The sequence below is a fragment of the Argiope bruennichi genome, chromosome X2 (genome assembly GCF_947563725.1).
Source record: "Argiope bruennichi chromosome X2, qqArgBrue1.1, whole genome shotgun sequence".
Lineage (NCBI taxonomy): Eukaryota > Metazoa > Arthropoda > Arachnida > Araneae > Araneidae > Argiope > Argiope bruennichi.
Window position 1 is genome coordinate 70,983,854 of NC_079163.1, and position 19,947 is coordinate 71,003,800.

A 19,947-nucleotide genomic window follows, 5' to 3' on the forward strand; every position below is an offset into this window, starting at 1 on the left:
TAATTTTGTATGAAACTATTATTACACTAGGCAAAATAATTTTATTGTATATGCATTCTTTTTAATTAAAATATGAATATTATTTCCCCAAAACTTTTAAATTTCATAGCTTTTTAAAAATTTAAAGATAACATCAAATGATTTCTAGAAACCGCTGAGAATTAATTTTTTTTCCCTAAAGTTTATTAATAATTTTTGAAGAAATGATAGAGAATTTAATTAAGCACTGCGAGCGGCATCTCGAAGGGAAATAAATAAAGCGATATAAAATATCAAAAATATTTTTGATCGATGTGGGAACATAGTTTTTAATTAATAAAAATGAATCACTTCATTTATTTATTACAAAACAATCACTAAAACCGTCGTTTTTTGTTTTTTTTTAATAATATTTGTGAATAGAATTTGAAAGAAATCTGCACACTATGCATGAGTTTCACATTTTATTATTTAGTTAGATTCTTAGAGATAATATTAGGACCGTTTTAGTGTACTCTATTAATTTTTTGGAAAATTTTGTCTATTATATAAAAATGGAATGATGGTAATGTGGTTATGTATATGCATCCATTGTCTTTTGGCAACCTATGTTTTTAGACCAGTCTGCCTTTGACTAAACAGTTGCAATGCAATGAAATTCAGACGGTCCAGTAAAAGAACTCAATTAAATTTTTTAAAAAAAGTATCGTGAAACATAACCACTAAACATGCATGTTACATTAGCTGACTGATGAGTGGTTTGCTCATTTGTTTACTCATTGTAAGGAAAACGTTTTGCCTGTTCAGAAGATTATTCTTGATTCAGCTTAAGTGGTTTAATTGCTTCTGCAAAGATTTTTTTTTTAATTGCAGGCTACTAATCTAGAGTTTTTAACTCATTTTTAAAACTGAATTCAACTATCAAGAAAACCGTCATCTTTTATCTAGATTTCAGTTGAGGTATAATTTTGGATAACCAATTTTATGAATATTTTTTTCATAAGCATTAGAATTGATAAACTTATTTTTTATTTTAATCATGTGTTATCAAATTTTCAATTTTCTTTTTAATTTCAAATCTTTTCCAAAATGAAGGGGGGGGGAGAGAATTGTGAGAAGTCAGGCGATATGTTATTCTGCAAGTCAGTAAAAGTAACGTAGGACTGGGGAAAAAATCATATTATTTTTCTATGTGGTTTAATATATCTTTTAGATCCATAATTAAAATAATGTGCTATTATTATTATTATTTTCCCTTTTAATGATTATCCATTAGTGTATAACTTCTTATTTTATCTCCAAAATAACATTTTAAGATATTTTTTTTTCTATCCTTATATAAACACTTGCTGGCTTAATTAGTATTTTTTTTTTTTTTTTCTGAATTCCGTACACAGGGTGTCCAGATAAGAGTGTCTCAGTTTTCTATGTCATATTACAGCACTTTAATTTAGACTATTTACATCATACATCAAACTGAAGGCAATCTAAATCTAGTTTTTCTTACAATGTTCTATATATGCACCTTTAGTTATACGGCACACATCCAGCCTAAAGTCTAATTCTTTTTGCACTTTTGTTGACTAGTCCGGGGTAATGGAAATAATAGTTCTTCAATTCTGTGTCTCAACTCTGGCAAATCATTTATAGCAGCCGAACGTAAACGCGATCTTTTATAAAGCCCCAAAGAGAAAAAAAAATATCATGGCATTATGTCAGATGGATATAGAGGCTAGCTCAAAAGGGCTCTGTTGTCTCATCCATTATGACCAATCCAACGATCTAGGACTTCGCTCAACCACTCTCGTGCAATGAGATTCCAATAGGGAAGGGCTCCATCCTGTTGTCAATTAAAGTTTGCTGGTTCACTCTCTACTAATTGGGGAAATAGTCATACTTTCAAAAAATTCAGATAAGCTGCCGTTGTTACGGTAGCTTCAGCGAAACAAAATGGGCCATACACTTGACGTCGTGACACAGCGCGGAAAACATTTAATTTTGGGTAATCTCATTCATGTTGTACAAATTCATAAGGATGTTCTGACCCCAGATACGAACATTATGGGTATTTACTTACCCACTTAGATGAAAAGTTGACTCATCGCGGAACACCACGCAATCAGGAAAAGCATCGTCCCTCTCAAACGCTTAACTTGCACATACACCACAGTTATCTGGCTTTAAAGTATGTTTCAATTGTAATCGTAATGTTCGTATGCGTGAACATGTTTTTAAAACCTTCTACCCTGTCATCGTTGGCTATTGAAGTCCAGGATTTGCTTTCCGAAAAAATTTCTTAGTAATACTTACGTATGATGCTCTGACACAATCAACATCCTGTACAGACATTTGCTCGTCCCGAGCTTTTCCGTTTACAAACGTTTGTGGTCGAATTGCTTGTGCCATCGGTGGATGTTTTTACTACGATTAAACTTTAAGCGAAACGCACGTTCAACTGAAATTACAGATTCACTCTTAACAAATTGTTGAATACAAAACGCTTTAGGATTAGGAGTCGCCGTTTTGCGTAAATGGCACTGCAAGCGAGAATATTACAAAGCAGTATTTCATTGTTGTGCATGTGTAACGAAATAGTAGACTCGCGTTTGCGCTTCACTAAAACTCTTTGAATTACTCCTTAACTCTGACCTTGAACAAACCCTACAATGCTTACAGTTGATACTTTTAGAGTTTATAAATGGAACTTCCTTTTATGGACATCTATATAATAAAGCCTACTCTTACTTTTTACTCCAAATTTAAGCTAAAGTATAAAGTTTACTCTGAATTAAACAAGCTGTAAACTTTACTGCTTAATTTGATCCATTAAATGAATAAACGTGCCAAATTTCTTTAATATATTGTTACGAATCTGAAATACTGCTTCCCAGCATAGTTGGTTCCATCATAAGAAAGAATGTTTTACAGTCATCTGAATTGGGCGGAGTGCGAGTGTAGCGTCGGAGGTCCCGGAGCTTGGCGACTTTGGCGCCAAAATAGATTATACCCGAAACATTGAGAATTTTCCCGATCCGTCCAGTAGGAGCCGAGATACGCCTCGAACGTTCCTGATTGGTTGAGAGGCTTCTAGCCCCGCCTCCTGAGACCTATAAAAGGAAGCAGCCGCAGCTGCCAGAGTAGTAGTAGTCGTTGTGAACCAGATCGGAGAGAGTAGTCGCAGTCGGAAGCGACGGAGTAGAGTAGTCGGGATCGACGGTGAAGAGTGGTCGGAATCGACGGTGGAGAGTAGTCGGAATCGACGGTGAAGAACTGGTCTTCCAGAGATAAGCGGAGCAGCGACGGAGTCAAGCTAGTGCTGAACTAAGCTATGCGCTACTGTCTGCAATGGAGTTTTGTTGTATGCTGCAGGTCTCGGCTGAAGATAATCGTCTTCTGTGCTGTATATAGTTACCGTATTTGTGCTGTCCTGTGTGTCTTCGTGTAAATAAACGTCGTTGTTGTTTTTTCTACTGCCGTCTGCTGATTGAGCGTTCTCCACACCATATAACTCCCACTATCCAAACGAACCCTGGAAATTCCGTAACAATATGAAATCATGGGTGTCGTGGAATTGCCCAATGGCGTAGAGAGGGTAATTGGCCCTAGTCATCTTCAGTGACTGCGCAATTGTAAACAACGCTTTTTTTACTCTCTCTCTCTTTATATTACGCTTTAAAGAAAAAAAGTTTCTCTTAAGATGGCATCCGATATATTTCTACTCTTCCCGCTCGCTACGCCCCTACAGTGTTACATGCATGCAATATTTTTAAAAATCGAGTTGATGTTTTGTATCAAAATGTTTTCTCCAAATTGTATTTGTTAATTTAATACTATAACTATTACTCTCCTAAATAATTCCATGATTTAATGAAACTATGATTATGAATGCCTGAAGTTTTTAATTTTCAACTAAAGACTTTTAAATTTTTATTTATTTATTTATTTCGTTTTTATTCATGTATGTGTCTTTTTTTTTCTTTCCCTCAAGTATTTTCTTTTCTCAAACTTTGTTAATTTTTTTTGCAGGCTTTAATTCAATCTCAATTTGGAAGACCTGGCTATTATTTCCTAACTCTTGCTCAGTTCATCTATCCTCTGATAGGTAGGCAAAAATCTTTTCTGAATTAATTTCAGTTTTGCAAAATTAAATTGTCTCTGTTACCAGAAATTTTTATGTAATTGGCTGCTTACTAAACCAATAATTTTTTTCTAGCTATGATAAGCTATAATATTATTATTGGAGATACAATTACCAAAGTTTTGATGAGAATGTTTAATGGTAAGAACTGAGTATTTTATTAATACGTTTTTAATCGATTTTATAAGGTTTTTTTTAATGTTATTGAAAGAAGATTTTTCTTTAAATATATGAAATGAAAATTAAAAAATTCTCTTTTCTTTTTAGTGTCTCGAAGCTCTGTTCTTGGAAATAGACATTTCATTGTATTCTTTTGTACAGTATTTGTAACTTTACCGTTATCTTTATACCGAACAATTGTCCGTCTTTCTGTTGTAAGTGAAAGAGTCATTTCATTTAAAATTTTATTTGTGGTCGGTTTGTGTATACATATTGTTATGAATTATTATCTTATCTTTTTATTGCCATTTTATTATTTTCAGGTGTCATTTATATCCCTGGTTTTCGCTGCGTCTATAGTACTGTTTGTAGTTATTCGAGCTTTCTCTATGGCTGGAATAGTGTAAGATATCTTTGTCATTTATTTATGAAAAGTGACAGTGTTATGGCGATTATTTCTATATTTTTTAAATAATTATATGCTTATAACATTTGTAGTTACATAATTATGATAACATTTAAAAAAACAAAAAAATGTTTTGGGCAACAACGCCAATTTAATCATTTACGTCACTGATTGTAGTCCTAAAGAATAGATGAAATTAAAATTAGTGAATCTGGAAGTAAATGTTTGCCATATTAACAATAGATAGTAGTTATATTGGTTAGTGGAGTTGTTTTGTCTTAAATATATTTGAAAAGTATTAATACTTATCTGTATATTTCTTATGAAAATTCAATCTATTTTTGGATGCTATTTAGCAGCATCTATACTAAGATTCTGTTTTTTGTTTGTACATACAATCATTTGTGAAGCTTTATTTTTTAAACTCGGAGAATTAATTACCGAAGTGTGCTTATATGATTTTATAAAACTTGAAAAATATTGATGTTTTTATAAACGTCTTCAATCGATAAGTTCATTATTAATTTTGTATTAAATTATCTGAAATTCAGCAATTACTAAATAAAAAGTAATACTTGGCTTTTTTAGGTAATTATTTGAAGGTATTGTATCCACAAATAAAACATTATTTGCATGTTTGTTATACCTACTGATTAAGGTACATTAGTGTACTAACTGATAAAGCGTCATTTCCAGACACTTCATTTATCGATAAAACTAGTAGTGGCTCGCCATCTCAGAAATTACTAGTGCTGCAGAAAAATAATTATAAAAAAATGCATTTTTAAGGAGTGCTACTTTACCCATAAATGACCCTAAATTTTTTAATTTCAAATTGAAATTTGAATCAAACATCGCTATATCTATTATATTTTTTATATTATTTTTTTTTCGAAATTTTTGTGTTTTTTTTTCATATTTTTTTAGGAAGATGATGTAAATCATTCGCAACTATCCATGTATTATCTCCACCATAAAGTAAACATGGGAAACAAAATAATGCGTTTCTTAAATTATAGCTACGTAATCAATTTAAGTTTTCCTGCATGAAATCTTTTAAACAATATTCAAACGATCTGTATTTTTTTATATTCAATTTTTCCTGCATTGAAATACAATTTTTAAAGATCGGCATTTGTTTTTATAAATAAATAATTAGTAGCACTGATGCTTCCTTATAAAAATGTTCATTCTGAATAACAGTTTAGAAAATTGTCTACATATCTTTATTTCGAAAAGTGACCTTTAATAAAAGAAAATAAATATTCAATAAACCAATATGTTTCTGTCGAGGCGACAAGAAATGGAATCAAAATTCATAAACAACCAATGAAAGATAGAAGAATGGAATTAATAAATCATTTGTGTGCACAGTGGGCATTCTTGGACTACCCGATGGCAGACATTGGTCTGCGTTCTTCTTCCTTCCTCCTCTTCCTGATTAATTTTCTGATTCTTCTTCGCATTTGTGTTTTTTTTTCCTTTCCATTTTCATTGATATCATTCTCTCAGAATAGACAAGTAAGTAGATAGGAAAAAAAAAAAAAAAATCTGACTTCAAAAAGTAATCTTATGGTTGCTGCAGCCTGAATGGATGTGCCAGCTTTAAATAAAGCATTTTCAGTTATAATATACTTACAAATTAAAAAATTGTTTGCAGTTTTTTTTTAAATTCTATATGCATCTATAAAAGGTTTTTGTGTATTTGAAGTTCTTTTTTCTCTTCCGTATTTCATCAGAGGCATGTCATAGTTTTGTTTTCCATATGTTTATGCTTCTGTCTATGTATTTAGTTAATTTGGTTTAATTAGCTGGAGACAGTATATTTATTAATTTTTTCAGTATAAAATTGAATTCTTTACTAGTTGTCAATAGCCATCCAATTTCCAGTCCTGATACATGTTTGGCAAAATTTAAATTTCTTTTTGTAGTCAATCCGAAGTTCTTAGATTAAATACACTTGTAATGACATTGAGAAAAAATGCACAGGGCATACCATGGCACCGAGAAAACCTGGAAAATGCAGGAAATTTAAAAATTATCTAAAAAACTGGAAAAATTGAGGAAAGTTTGAAAATTTTCATAAAAACAGAAAATGGCAGAGAATTTTTTCTTAGTTTCTTCTTTTCTTCCATCTAAAAAGATGTCGATCTCTTTATACATTGCAAGAACAAAAGATTGTAGCCTTAATTCCAAAAATGAAACATATTCACGACTATTTTATCTCGGAAGATACATTTTGCACCCCTCTTTTTAGTCACTTCCCTTTTTTTTTTTTTCATACAGCTCAGTTCAATTTCGATTAGAGAGGCAATTGTAACTGTGTGAGAGAATAGAATATATTTCTCTGGCTGGAATAACAACATTCAATCAGTGGAAACTTCGCGGTGGTGTTTAGTCGAACATATGATTATATTGTGAATGGTTCGTTTGTTATTTGAGAAGCTGTGAGCTTATTCAGAGTGAGATTGAAGAATTTAAAAAAAATGAGTAGCTCAAAATCCTTATTTAATATTGATTGGACGGGGCAAAAATATCAATCCGAGCTTTGCTGAAGGGTTTTAGAGAAGTAACGCGAAATCTATTTGTTGCCTATTAGTTGCTTTGTAAGAATATAATCAGCTTAATTAATATGGGAAAATGACACTTATTTGTCATGCAAAAGAAGAAAACATTTAAAATTGTGTGCCTGTTCAAGAAAGTCATTATTGATAGTGGACTTTGTATCTAAAAGGAATACAGGAGAAGAGGACACGTCAAGTCCGAAAACGTCAAATCTGATGTCCGAAAATTAGCCGGTTTTGAACTTTTTAGTTTAAGAACAGTCGTTTAAAGCTGAACTTTGATGGGAATTAAAATTTGCTGCATCACATTTTCCTTTAATTCATTCAACCATATATCGAAAATATTTTCACACTGATAGGTTTAGTGGATAATATAACTAAAAAATGTAGGTTATATGAAAATGTCAGACATTTTTTTGCTACGAATTAGCTCTATTTTTTCAACAACATTTAAAGAAATCTTTAAACAATAAAAAAAATTGTAATATGCTTTGGTGGAGCTCTGAATCGCATTACAGAAAAATGGATTTTATTGTAAAATATTGGTGTGAATCAACTAATAGTCTCTACAATATATTGAAATTCAGCATTTTTGTGACATACCATTGCTCAAGAACTGTTTGAGAATTTTAAAGAAGTTATATCAAATTTGGTACTTTTACAAATTAGCATGGATGGACCTAATGTGTAAAAATGTAATTTGTGTAAAAATGACTGTAAAATTTTGTATCAAGGACTATTTTAGTATGGAGGTAAATTTACTGGGTGGAAAGTAGATGGTACTCTCAGAGCAATGTATAGAATATTTAAAGGTAATGCAGTTAAAGGGCTGATTTACAGGCACTTTTAAGAAGTTAAAGAAGACGTTACGGGTTTTTCTGCATTACCATTAAAGTTTTATTCTATCTGGTGAGAAGAAAACATCAAAGTTTGCGAACGCGCTCTAAAAGCGTTTGATAAAATAAAGAAATACATATATTTCAGTAAAATGACTTTGCTTGAATCCGTCACGACTGATAAATGCTTGTCAGGATAAATTAATTGTGGCCAAAATAAGCTTCCTAGCTTATATTCTACCATTTCTTAAAATTTTTTAGACATATGAACCAATGATGCCTTTTAGGTATGAAAATCTCTTTATTCTTATTAAATAATTAGTGAAAACTAATGTCAAAAAAAGAATAATCGAAGAAGCAAAAACATTATATTATTTTTGGCAGAACTTGATGATCCTAAAAATCTAAGACTGAGAAAAAATTACTGATATTGGAATAGTAACTACAAGCTGCTAGTAACTAGTGGACCTACTGAAGCCGTAAAAAGAGGATTTTTAACCGACTGTTTTATGTCTATGAAGAATACTATAGAAAATATTTGTACGAATGTTAAAAATTTTGTTGTTTTAAAAGCTGCACCTTCTTTAAATCCATATTTACTGAAGATCAATACTATATTATATAAAAAGTGAATGGTTGATTTGCTTCAACTTCTTTATTGTAAAGCACGAATTTCTCCAACATGTTCAAAAGCACATGCAAAGATCCAATTTGAAATTTTCCTGACAGAACTAAGAGGCGAATACAAAGATCAGTTTGATTCATTTGATGTAAAATTCGTTTATATTATTTCTATTCTAATATTTTGAAGTCCAAAGAATTTCTTCTTTTTTTAAAAGTTGTAGAAATAATTCTTTTCTTGTCACATTGCAATGCGGTTGTGGAAAGTGGATTTACTATCAACAAGGATATGCTTGTTGAAAATCTGGAAGAAGATTCATTAATTTGTATAAGAACAGTGTAAGTTGTGCCATAAACTTTTATGGGGATGTTTTAAAACTTTCCAATTAAAAAAAAATTGCTTCAGTATGCTAAATTAGCATGTGTGAGGTATTATGAAGCTTAATAGAAGAGCAAAAAAAAGTTCGGCTTTGTATTAAAAACATACAGAATTACTTGTCATCAAACATTTCGCCGAACTATAGAGTCTTAAAAGAGAAGTTTATTAGCTCTTAAAGATTAAGAATAAATAACTACTTCAATACTTTAATTTTTCTTAAAGATTAAGAATAAATAACTACTTCAATACTTTAATTTTTCTTAAAGATTAAGAATAAATAACTACTTTAATTTTATATACATTTTACAACACTGGTTCTTTATTATTGTTGTTTATTAAACAACAAACTTACTTAAATAATCCATTTCATTTTCTATAGTTTTTATTTGTTCGTAATATTTCATGTGAATTATTCAGTTTTTGAAAGAAAAAAATTTTAAAGCTTTATTTCATGTTTTCCCTATAGTGCTCCTTCACCTAATGACTTTGTCTTTGCCAACACAGGGTTTACTGAAGCTGTAGGTGTCATTGCATTTGGTAGGTCTGTTGTTTCATTTTCTATCTTGTAAGATGCAGAACGCTCTTGTAATTTATTTTTTACTAAATAAATTGCTGTTGAATAAATATTTCATTTATCAGCATTATGCTCCAATAGACCCTAGTGAAATGATACGTGCAAAGTTTTGTGCCAAAAAAAATTTCAGCAAGTGTATTGTAGATATACAGCTAAAAGTGGTCAAGTCAAAAGGATAGATTTAAAATCTGCAGATAGTTTTAAAAAGCAACAAAAAGAGCTGCAACTATTGAATTATTGAAAATATATTGTATACTGACGACATAAATATTCGTAAATTTTCCTTTTAAAGAGATGACATTTTGAAATAGGAATACATTAACTCATTTTTCGTTTGACTTCTTTACTTTTATATTGACGATATAAAACTGATATCTGCTTACCTCCGCAATGAATATCCTTACTTAATTTAATGAATCTGTTTGATGTTGCTGCTTGAACTAAAATGATCTATTTAATGTTTCTACTACTTCTGTTTTTTTGTGAGTTGTGGTAGCGAAAATATTATGTATAATAATTGAAAGGAAAAAAAAAGAATTTTTTTCCTCAATTCATGAATTTTTTTATATATAAGAGATGTTTCTAATTTTATGTATAATTTTCAATTTTATTTTAAAGTGTTATGATTTTTTTAATATATATTACACTGCTTGTTCATCTTTGTTTTAGCGTATATGTGTCATCATAATTCATTTCTTTTGTTTGATGTGCTTGACAATCCTACTCAATCTCGTTGGAACCTTGTCACTCATATAAGCATCGGTATATCTTGCCTTATTATCGTTGTTTTTGGAATAAGTGGCTATGTTACCTTTTCTGGATCTGTTCAAGGTATGTATACTATTTTGTCTCCTAAAATTAATTTTTTATGACTTTTTGAAATTTGCATGAATTTATGGCGCACCATGTATATAATCACACAATAATTATTTTTTAAATTTACCTCTTTTCCGTTTTTATTCGTAAGAGAAATAGCGAAATGTATAATGAATAATAAAAATGTATTACAATAATGGAAGTTAAAGATATGAATAAACATTTAGAATGATGATCTATAATTTGCTTTCCACGTCTGTAACACACATATATTCTTAGATATGTCTACATATAACGAAATCTATCGCAATCAAAAAACCATTTGTATAGAAAACTATGTTGTTTGTAAAGCATGGAAAAAAACTGATTTACATTTATTAGTGAATGAAATGCCCTACTATTGTGCCTACTCGTAAAATAAAGTGTTGTAACATTTCACGTATATTTATGAGTAGTAGCAGTGATGATAGCAATTTTATATATTGATAAAGAAATACACAAAAAGAATAATAATCAGTTAATATTTTATCTCTCTCGATGCGTAAGATATTAATTTTAACACTAAAATTTATATTTTTAAACAATAAAAGTGTATTCAATTTTATTTCTTTCGCTCATGCAACAACACTTTTCATTTCGATACTTTTATCATATTGGCGATTAAGGCTCAGGTGCAATTGAAACAAAACTTTCAATGCCATTGAATGCTTTCTTTCTTGCCCTTTCAAGAAAAGAATAAGATTTTTCACTATAAATATTTTATATTAAAGTTTACAGTTGCTTTCAAAGTGTCACAAAAATGAAAAACACTATTACCGACGTCCAAAAAATATCTACAAAAATCTGAATGTGGAAATTATTCCTTAACTGAACATGCCAAATATCCTCCGATGTGATCATGATATATTTACCGAAATTTGTATTCCAATTTTATGTTTGCATCTATTTGTTTCAATTCAAGTATTTATAAAAATTTTATTTGTTTTTGTCAAAATTGAGTGAAAGCATTGTAAATATGAAAATTGTTTCTTGGCAACCAATACTATCAGACATAGTTCGCCACTGATTATTTCTGCACCAAATCTCAGTTATGAACAAAAATTTATGTAATATTTTTGACTTCTGATTTCATTCATTAATCGAAATTGTAGAATAATAATAATAATAATAATTTAATTAAACGAACAATCCAAAATCAGTTGTAGAAATACAAAATACTTTCCATTTTGCCAGAAACATAAAAATCATAGACTATGTTTGCTAAGCAAGTTCTCTGGTCTATGGGATAATATGCCATTAGCCAACCAAAAGACCCGTAATCGAATCTGTAGATTAGAGAAAAATGAAAGTAATGCGATTATAGCTTAAAAAATAATTTAGAAGTACTGTTAAAGATTTAATTCTTTTTTCTTAATCTAATATGTAATTAAGTGTGATTGTAAAAAATTTTATAATATTGACAACTAGTTTGTATTAAACAAGGAAACTGCATTATACAATATTGGAACCTAGTATTGATCAATAAAACAGGTCTTATATTCTACACTTACCAAATATTATTAAACAATATTGTTTTCTCTAAATTTTGCAGTATAATGCAGTAAAATGTCCTATTTGGGTCACTGTTATCTTATCTAATTTACTGTAATAGTTGTTTTTAAATTATACTTTTAAAATTTACTTCCTTATTAGTAAATTTAAAAAAATGTATTTCGTATTTTTTATTCAAGAGAAACTGTTTATTTTATCGAAATAATATTATTCTGTTTCAGGGGATTTGTTGGAGAACTTTTGTATGAATGATGACTGGGCCAATGCTGCTCGCTTGGGTTTTACGATTACCATAATGCTAACATTCCCCATTGAATGCTTTGTTACAAGAGAAGTATGAATAATGTTTAGTGAAAAATAAATGAATCATTTTTTTCAGTTTTTATAGTTATGTCCAAAATATCTGATTTAATACCTTAAATTTGGTTGTTCCTTTTTCTGTATCTGAGAAATGACTGTACTATTACTTCGGATCAATTCTGATATTTCTTCTCGTTTTTGTGATTTTGAACTATTTTATTTTTTGAATTTCTTATTAAATTTTAATAAAATATAACTTATGTGGATAAGAATTTTAAATGCAAGCTAAACTTTGTTACATTTTATAACACGAATTTATTTACTGTTTGAAACTTATTTCATATTTGGTGAATTCCGCGAAGTATTAATACCCTGTTTAGCCAGCCATTTAATTGCTGATGAATATTTACACATATCAAGGAATATCATGATGTTATATTTTTAGAGTCTTTGGAATAAAAAAGACTTTCAACAACATTATTCTTCATATAGTTATTTTATCAAAAGCTGAATAAAATAATAAGGAAATTTGATGTAATGTTTTTATTTTGAATTATTAATTTTGAAATGTTCTGCAGATGATATTGTAGCACTAAAGTTTGTGCAGTTCATTTAAATTCTAAAATATTCTTTCATCTGTAAAATCTTTGATTAAAGAATTTTTAATTTGATGTTAAAAAATACTTAAAGAAAGTAAATTTATATATTTTTCCTGTTATGTTTTCCTCATACCTTGAAATATTTTTTAATAATAAGTTTGTAATGTAAGTTAAATAATAAGTTTAGAACTAGTGTGGAAAACCAAATCTGATTTTTTAAAGATTATACATATTTGCGTTTTGCATTGTTTTTTGAAGCTACACTCTAATAATTTCACACTTTACTGTATTTTAAGTATCATGCTTTTTAAAATAGCAAACCGTAATTATAAAAACCATATTATGATATGTTATCATGGTACGACGCTGTATAATAGCAGTAAAAATAACATATAGCTTGCGGTTATTTTTATAAGTTTCGGTTCGGAAAATTGGTCGTGAAAACAATCATTTATAGATTGTTTTAGGGTGATGTACCTTTTATAAAATATTTGCATTTCAAAATGCGCATACACTTAACAATACTTTAACATTCTAACAATCTGCTTCATGCGGTATGTTAATGGCACTGATAAAATGATTAACTTGTGCTTGTCACGAAAACTTTGCACTTAATAATGCGAATAGTGATTGTTAGTAATCAGTGGCGAGTCCAAGAGGAGTGCATAGAAAATGTATTATGAGGTTACAGTCTCCCCCAGAAAAAAATCAAAAGTCTTTTTTTTTTTTTTTAATTCCATACACTTGTTTGTTCTTCGTCTCCTTTAAAAAGAAAAAAAATGTGAAAATATTATTTTTTGGCTTGACCGATTCAAAAATTTTTTCCGCTGTAATTGTTCTATTCGTAACATTGACACGATCAAAAACATTTTTTGACTAGTTATTTCATTGTTTGGGAAATAATTTCATTTTTCTAATGGCCTCCTTACAAAACCAATCTGGTAAGCTGGGTGGGTGAGAATGTTAAATAAAAAAAGTGAATGAATAAAATCGTGTTTTTATTAAATTGTCGATAATATTGTAGTGTCCTTTGTAAATCTCAATGTCAAATGAATGCAATCTGTAGAATTAAAGCGTTTTGATCTACATAATTCAGGAAACTTTAATATTCGATAACTTTGGCATGAGTGATTAATATTTTGCCAAATTTCTTAATTTCCATAATAAAATATTAATGAAAATAACAGCTATTATAATTGAACGTGATTTTATAAGAATTTGAATATGTTATTATTGTTAAATTATTCTGGTGACTTAATGCCTTCGATCTTTAAATTTTTCATTTTATAAGAGGCATCAGAAATTGTTTTGGGATGATTGATAAGACATATACATTCCTTCACACGTCAAATAGACTGAAGATTTTCAAGGAAAATGGATGAGTTTTGCCCCAATAAAAAAAATACATTTAAAGAAACTGTTCGCCAACAAGATGGATGGTCAAGCCTTTATAATGATTTTCATTTATGTTTTTTTGCGGAAGTTTGGATGAAATCAGTCATTGAATGGATCTTGGCAGAATTAATCAATTCCATCTGGATTGTGAAATCTATTGTTTCCTTTTTGTATTCGTATTTAGCAGCAACATTTTTTAAGTAGATATTTATAAAAAGATTTGTATTTGTCTATTACGGTAAACAATGCCCAGATGCTTCAAGATCAATTGATGGACATAAAAAAAAATGCAGGTGATCATTTTAAGCCTCTTTCTTTCTAAAGCAAGAGATATGTGTGAGAAATGAAATGCTAATCATCATGCAAATTAGCAGCAAATCCATCGCTCCAGCATGGATATTGCTGATCCCGAACCATATTATCATATTTATTATGTTCATTTCATTTTTGGATACTTTGATTAAAGAAATTTAGAATAGATTTTTAATTCATGAAAGTTTTATATCTCCCTTTTTCTGGTTTGTTATCTGGTTGAAGAAACATCAACGATTTCATTATATTGATAAAATTTTATGAGGATGGCCTTCTTGAAAATGGTGCTTTCTTCTGCATTGAAAAAACACTGTTGAATATTTATAATAGAAAGGTCAAATTAGTTAATTTACAGACACCAAGTCATTAATTATAGAAATTTTAGAGACTTGAAAAGAGTTGTTTTAATATATGGAAATTTCCTAGAATTGTTACAGTAAAATCATTGATAACGGCAACTCCAGAGAGAAGTTTATAGTACCTTAGAATATTGTATTTGAGAAATACAGCACACAAAATAAAATGAATTTGCTGCTCTCCCGCGTATGGATATAATAATATGAACATAAATGCCTCTATTATAATATACGGTACTCAATAAGTTAGGCCAAAGGAGACATCTGTGAACATTATCTTATAATTTATTGTCATTTTCTAACTTGCTGAGTTTAATTTTTAATGTCAGTGTGCTTTATTAAACATTTAATACTAAACAAATGTGAAACTATTATTTATATCTGTATCATCATAATTAGATCTTTAAAATATCACTAAGATTTTTTTTCAGTTTTCTTATGCATTTATTATACGGATTTATGTTAATAAAGAAAATGCCTTCATTCACTCAAACAATTTGGAGACGTCACGGCGATATAAAATTTTTATGAATTCAGCTCCCGTTCCTCGGCCAAAATTATGGATTTACCACTGTTAATAATGTATAATAGTGAATGATATATTTGTTAAAACGTGGTTTTAAATTGGACTTGCAAACTTCCTTATAACATTTTGATTAAACTGTTAATATTAATTTTAACCATTGATGCAAAATCGGTTAATTGAGATTTACGAGTAGTATGATTATAATATGAGAGGCTGTTACTCTTCCTGTATCTTACTAAGTTTATATTTTGCATGTCAATATGTAGAATTATATTTAAATATTTCAGCTTAGAAACAATCAGTAATTTCTTATATCTGTTTTCCATTTACAGTATGTATTACAAAATTTACGTTCTGTGTACTATACCCAGAAGCCAAAAACTGCGGCTAAGGCATTGAAATACTCTTAGTTTTATATTTGTTACTTTTCTAGAATAAAACCGAAGAATAAGAAGTTTTTTTTTTTAATTATTTTTTTTAATCCCATATTGTTTAAAGTTTAATGTCTCTATCTTTTAAAACTCAGCTAATAATTTAAATGATCTTATTTCATCTCAAGAAAAATTTACTGGAAATTTGCAGTTTTGTGTTTCATAAGTTTTGATACTAAATCTTAAATTTTTGATGAATGCATCTTGATTCATAACTATTTGCTCTCATCATTTTATACTGTACATGCATCTCATTAGTTTATATGTAAAAAATAAAATACTAATTGCTTTTTCAAAAACATTATTCTTTTAAAGGTGTTTGAAAATGCTGTGTTTAAAGAAAAGCAGTCATCTCTACTCAGGCATTCTGTTCTTACTGTATCAATTGTAGCAGCTACATTTGCTTTATCAACACTTACAGACTGTCTAAGCATCGTTCTGGAACTAAATGTAAGTCTAAGTTTAGTTTGTAAATATGCTTTGATGATTTCTTTGTTAGAGTTTTAATAGTTTATTAATTATGGAGGAATTATTTAATGTACGAAACTAAATTTATTCTACTGATATTGTTGGCTAAATTTATGAGAAATTTTTTTTTTTTTTTAAATTCTTGAAATATGCCGTTTACCTAAAAGTTAACTTATTCTTTTGACCGTAAATGATTAACTGTATCATTTTGCCAAAATAGATTAATTTTTACCCAAATGTGAAATTTGTGAATGGATTGGAATAATATTTACATATCTTTTATATCAAAAAGTATCAGGAATACTATAAAATAAAAAGTACCGATTTATTGGTCGATATTTACAAAGTAATTTTCTCTGACTACTGTGCGCTTCTGCCAACTTTTTTCCGATCGGCAAAGGATGTTTTAAAAATGTTTGCTTGAAACTTCTTCATGGTTCATAGCGAATTTTCTTATAATGCACCAATAGACTGAAAACGGTGACCACTAAGAAGAAGTTTCAGCCGTGGAAATAGTACTACTTAATCTATATATCGAATGCAGAGCTTGTGGAGCTTTAATTGTTTTATTTTTTGACCAAATATTCTTAAATAATTATGGCATTTGGAAGAAGATTATTATGGTGCAAAAGTCATGATTTATCTTCCCTCAACTCGAATCGTTGTCAATAAAGGAATTTGTTCAGTAATTCCTTTAATTGTGAAATGACAATCATTAAGCACCAATTCTCTGATTTGATTGACATTTGGATAATTAGATGAATTACTGCTCTCTTACGTTAAATGTTTTGTACCACTAGCTATATTGGACGAATTTTGTAATATTTTTATGGTAGAACTGGCATTCCGGAAACAAATTTTAATACATATTCTATTTTCAGTCAGATTTTCCATTTTAGAAAATGGCAAATTTAAATTTCTCATGTCATTAAAAGCACATTTATTTTCGAAAGATAATATAAAATTAAATACTCTGTGTTTCCAGAAATTTATATAAGTTGTAAAATTATTACTTAAAAATTTCGAAACAATTCCTAATATATACATGTATATTTTAAATTAAGCATTTCTGATACCTTTTTTTTATCACAGTATTGTACTATTGCCAAAAGTTGAAATGCTAGGCATTTTGTTACTTGGATAGGCTTAGAATATTCTCAGTGCAAAAATTTGTGGTGCTATTTTACTTCAGTATTTAATTATTTATTTTTTTGGAATCGAATGGAAAATTAAGTTTGAATAATAAACTTTAGGTTTTATCTAAGCGTTTTTTCCTTAAAAACTGCTGTTTCCTTTTCAGAATTTTAATTTAAAAGATTAGGTCATCATTGGAAATTATTGTCAAAGCTTATAAAGAAACGGTACTGCTATGTTTCGAAATCAAGAATTCCAACCTTTGTCCGTCAGTTGTATTCATTAAGACTGTTTCTAATTAAATTTTGGGAACTGAAAATAGAATAAAAAATTATTTAAAACGTAATTTGTAAAATGATGAAAAATGTTAACTTTGTAAATATTTTTTCTCAGTTGTGTAAGCAGATAAATTTCTTTAGATTTAACTGTTTTCTTTGAAAGTGCGTCTTTTTAATATTTATTGAAATTATTAGTAATGATTTGTTGAGAAGTATATATTCCAATACTATTTATTAGCAAATCATAATAAATATGTGTTGCACATTGTTAAAATCTTTCTTTATCATTTTAGGGGGTTTTAGCTGCAGTTCCTCTTGCTTATATTCTGCCCGCAGCTGCGTATATTCGTGTTAGCGATGGACCTTTTTTGACCCTAGAAAAAGCTCCTGCTATTTTACTAGCCTCTGCTGGTTTACTTATTGCTCTGATCGGTACTGCAAAATCTATTTTAGATATAGTACATGGTGTGAGATGTAGTCATGGTGCTGAAATGAGCTATTGCATTCAAAATATTACATCTTTGTATAATATTACCAGCTATTAAATTCTTTCTTTTCCTTTGGGAATTTCGTTTATTTTATGTAAAAGGAAAAGTATCCTAATATTCTAGCTACATTACTGTGAAGAGGATTTAAATCTCCTAATAATTGTAGATACAATTTTCATTTTCTTTTATGGAAAATAGAATTATTAATTTTACAGATTCAGTTAGAAAAGATGAATAACATTTAATTTTTGTTAATTTTTTAAATTTTATTATTATTTTATTATTTTTGATAAATTCCTCAGTTTATTCTGTTTTTTTTTTTATGTGCTATGTGAAATGCATTGCATTATTTGTCTGTCGGAGTATTTTTATCAAATGTAAACTGTTTCATTTCTTTTGCTAGTCAATTCTATATTATCAAATGTCACTGTATATCAATAAATATATTTAGGAGTAAAAATATTAACTGTCAATGTTAAGATGCAAATTGTTTTTTAATTGTAAGTCTGTGATAGTTAATTTATGAAAAGTTTTATATATCCAACTTTATATATTGAAGAAGGCAAATTCAAATATTTTCTTTCTTCACACATATCCACCAATTGTTTTAAAAATCATTAATGTTTTAAAACAAGCATTCTATTGATAAATTATTTATTGCAGTTGATATTTTGTATTGGAATAAGATTATATTTGTGTGTCAAGGAATTGAGGTAATATTGTATTTATTTTCTTGTGATTTTTTTTTCTAATTATTCAAAAATATTATTTATTATCACAGAATTTGATATTTTTTAAATTATTAATGTATTTAGAAACCTAACATTAAATGTAAAGATCATTTTTGGAATAATAATTTTTTATAGTGGGAGTTTGAAAGTAAGTGGTTGGAGATATTATTGTTTATAAGATCTTTTTCTTTGCATATAATTTAATAAAATGCTTTATATTTAAATAATTCAAAATTTTTGTATTACATGCCAAAAATTCTAAATAATTCCATTGTATTAACGCACAAGTTTTGAAAATCCAACTTATATTTTTCATTGAGCTTATGTATTTCTCATTAATTATTCTTATATATAATCTTATCTTCTTAATAATCTTTTTATTATTTAATGTTTAGTTTGAATTACCTTTTTGAATTCTGATAACAATGTCTGTAAAAATATGCTAAACATTTATATTTTTTGTTTAATAGCTGGCTGTAAGATTGGTGATTTTAGTATTTTCTTTTTATTGCATTTAAAACTTTTTTAATTTTTGATGTGAGCATATTTTTGTTCAAATAACTATGCAGAATAATTTTCCGTTCCAAGTTCATTTGAAACTCTTCTATCCCCCCCCCCCCCCCGATCTCAATGCTGTAGCTAAATTAAAGCATGTTTGATTAATTTATTTTTTACTTTGATTTTGCGTAATTAATATTTAGAAAATTATTTTATAAATTTTGAAAGATTTTATTTAGTTACTAATTTAAGGATTGTAGCTTATTAAAAAGGCAACCAACTATAAGTGCTTTCTATTGATTTGTAGTGTTTTATTTCTGAAATAAAGAAAATTATTTTGCTTATGTCATTAGAAACGAATAGCATTGATAATGAAGGTTTCATTAGAAACGAATGACATCGACATAA

General features: G+C 28.6%; 1 protein-coding gene across 2 annotated transcripts in view; it reads left to right on the forward strand.

Annotated features, from left to right (window-relative positions):
- LOC129960933 (putative sodium-coupled neutral amino acid transporter 11) overlaps positions 1-18,967 on the forward strand; it is a 54,313-nt gene extending 35,346 nt beyond the window's left edge. For both annotated transcript variants that reach the window (XM_056074683.1, XM_056074684.1), the window contains 9 exons: positions 4,006-4,081; positions 4,193-4,258; positions 4,385-4,491; positions 4,600-4,679; positions 9,549-9,619; positions 10,326-10,487; positions 12,245-12,357; positions 16,258-16,392; positions 18,116-18,967. In XM_056074683.1, coding sequence (XP_055930658.1) covers positions 4,006-4,081; positions 4,193-4,258; positions 4,385-4,491; positions 4,600-4,679; positions 9,549-9,619; positions 10,326-10,487; positions 12,245-12,357; positions 16,258-16,392; positions 18,116-18,367 — 1,062 coding nt within the window. In that variant the 3' untranslated portion in view covers positions 18,368-18,967. The remainder of the gene's footprint in view (positions 1-4,005; positions 4,082-4,192; positions 4,259-4,384; positions 4,492-4,599; positions 4,680-9,548; positions 9,620-10,325; positions 10,488-12,244; positions 12,358-16,257; positions 16,393-18,115) is intronic.
- Positions 18,968-19,947: the final 980 nt, after the last annotated feature.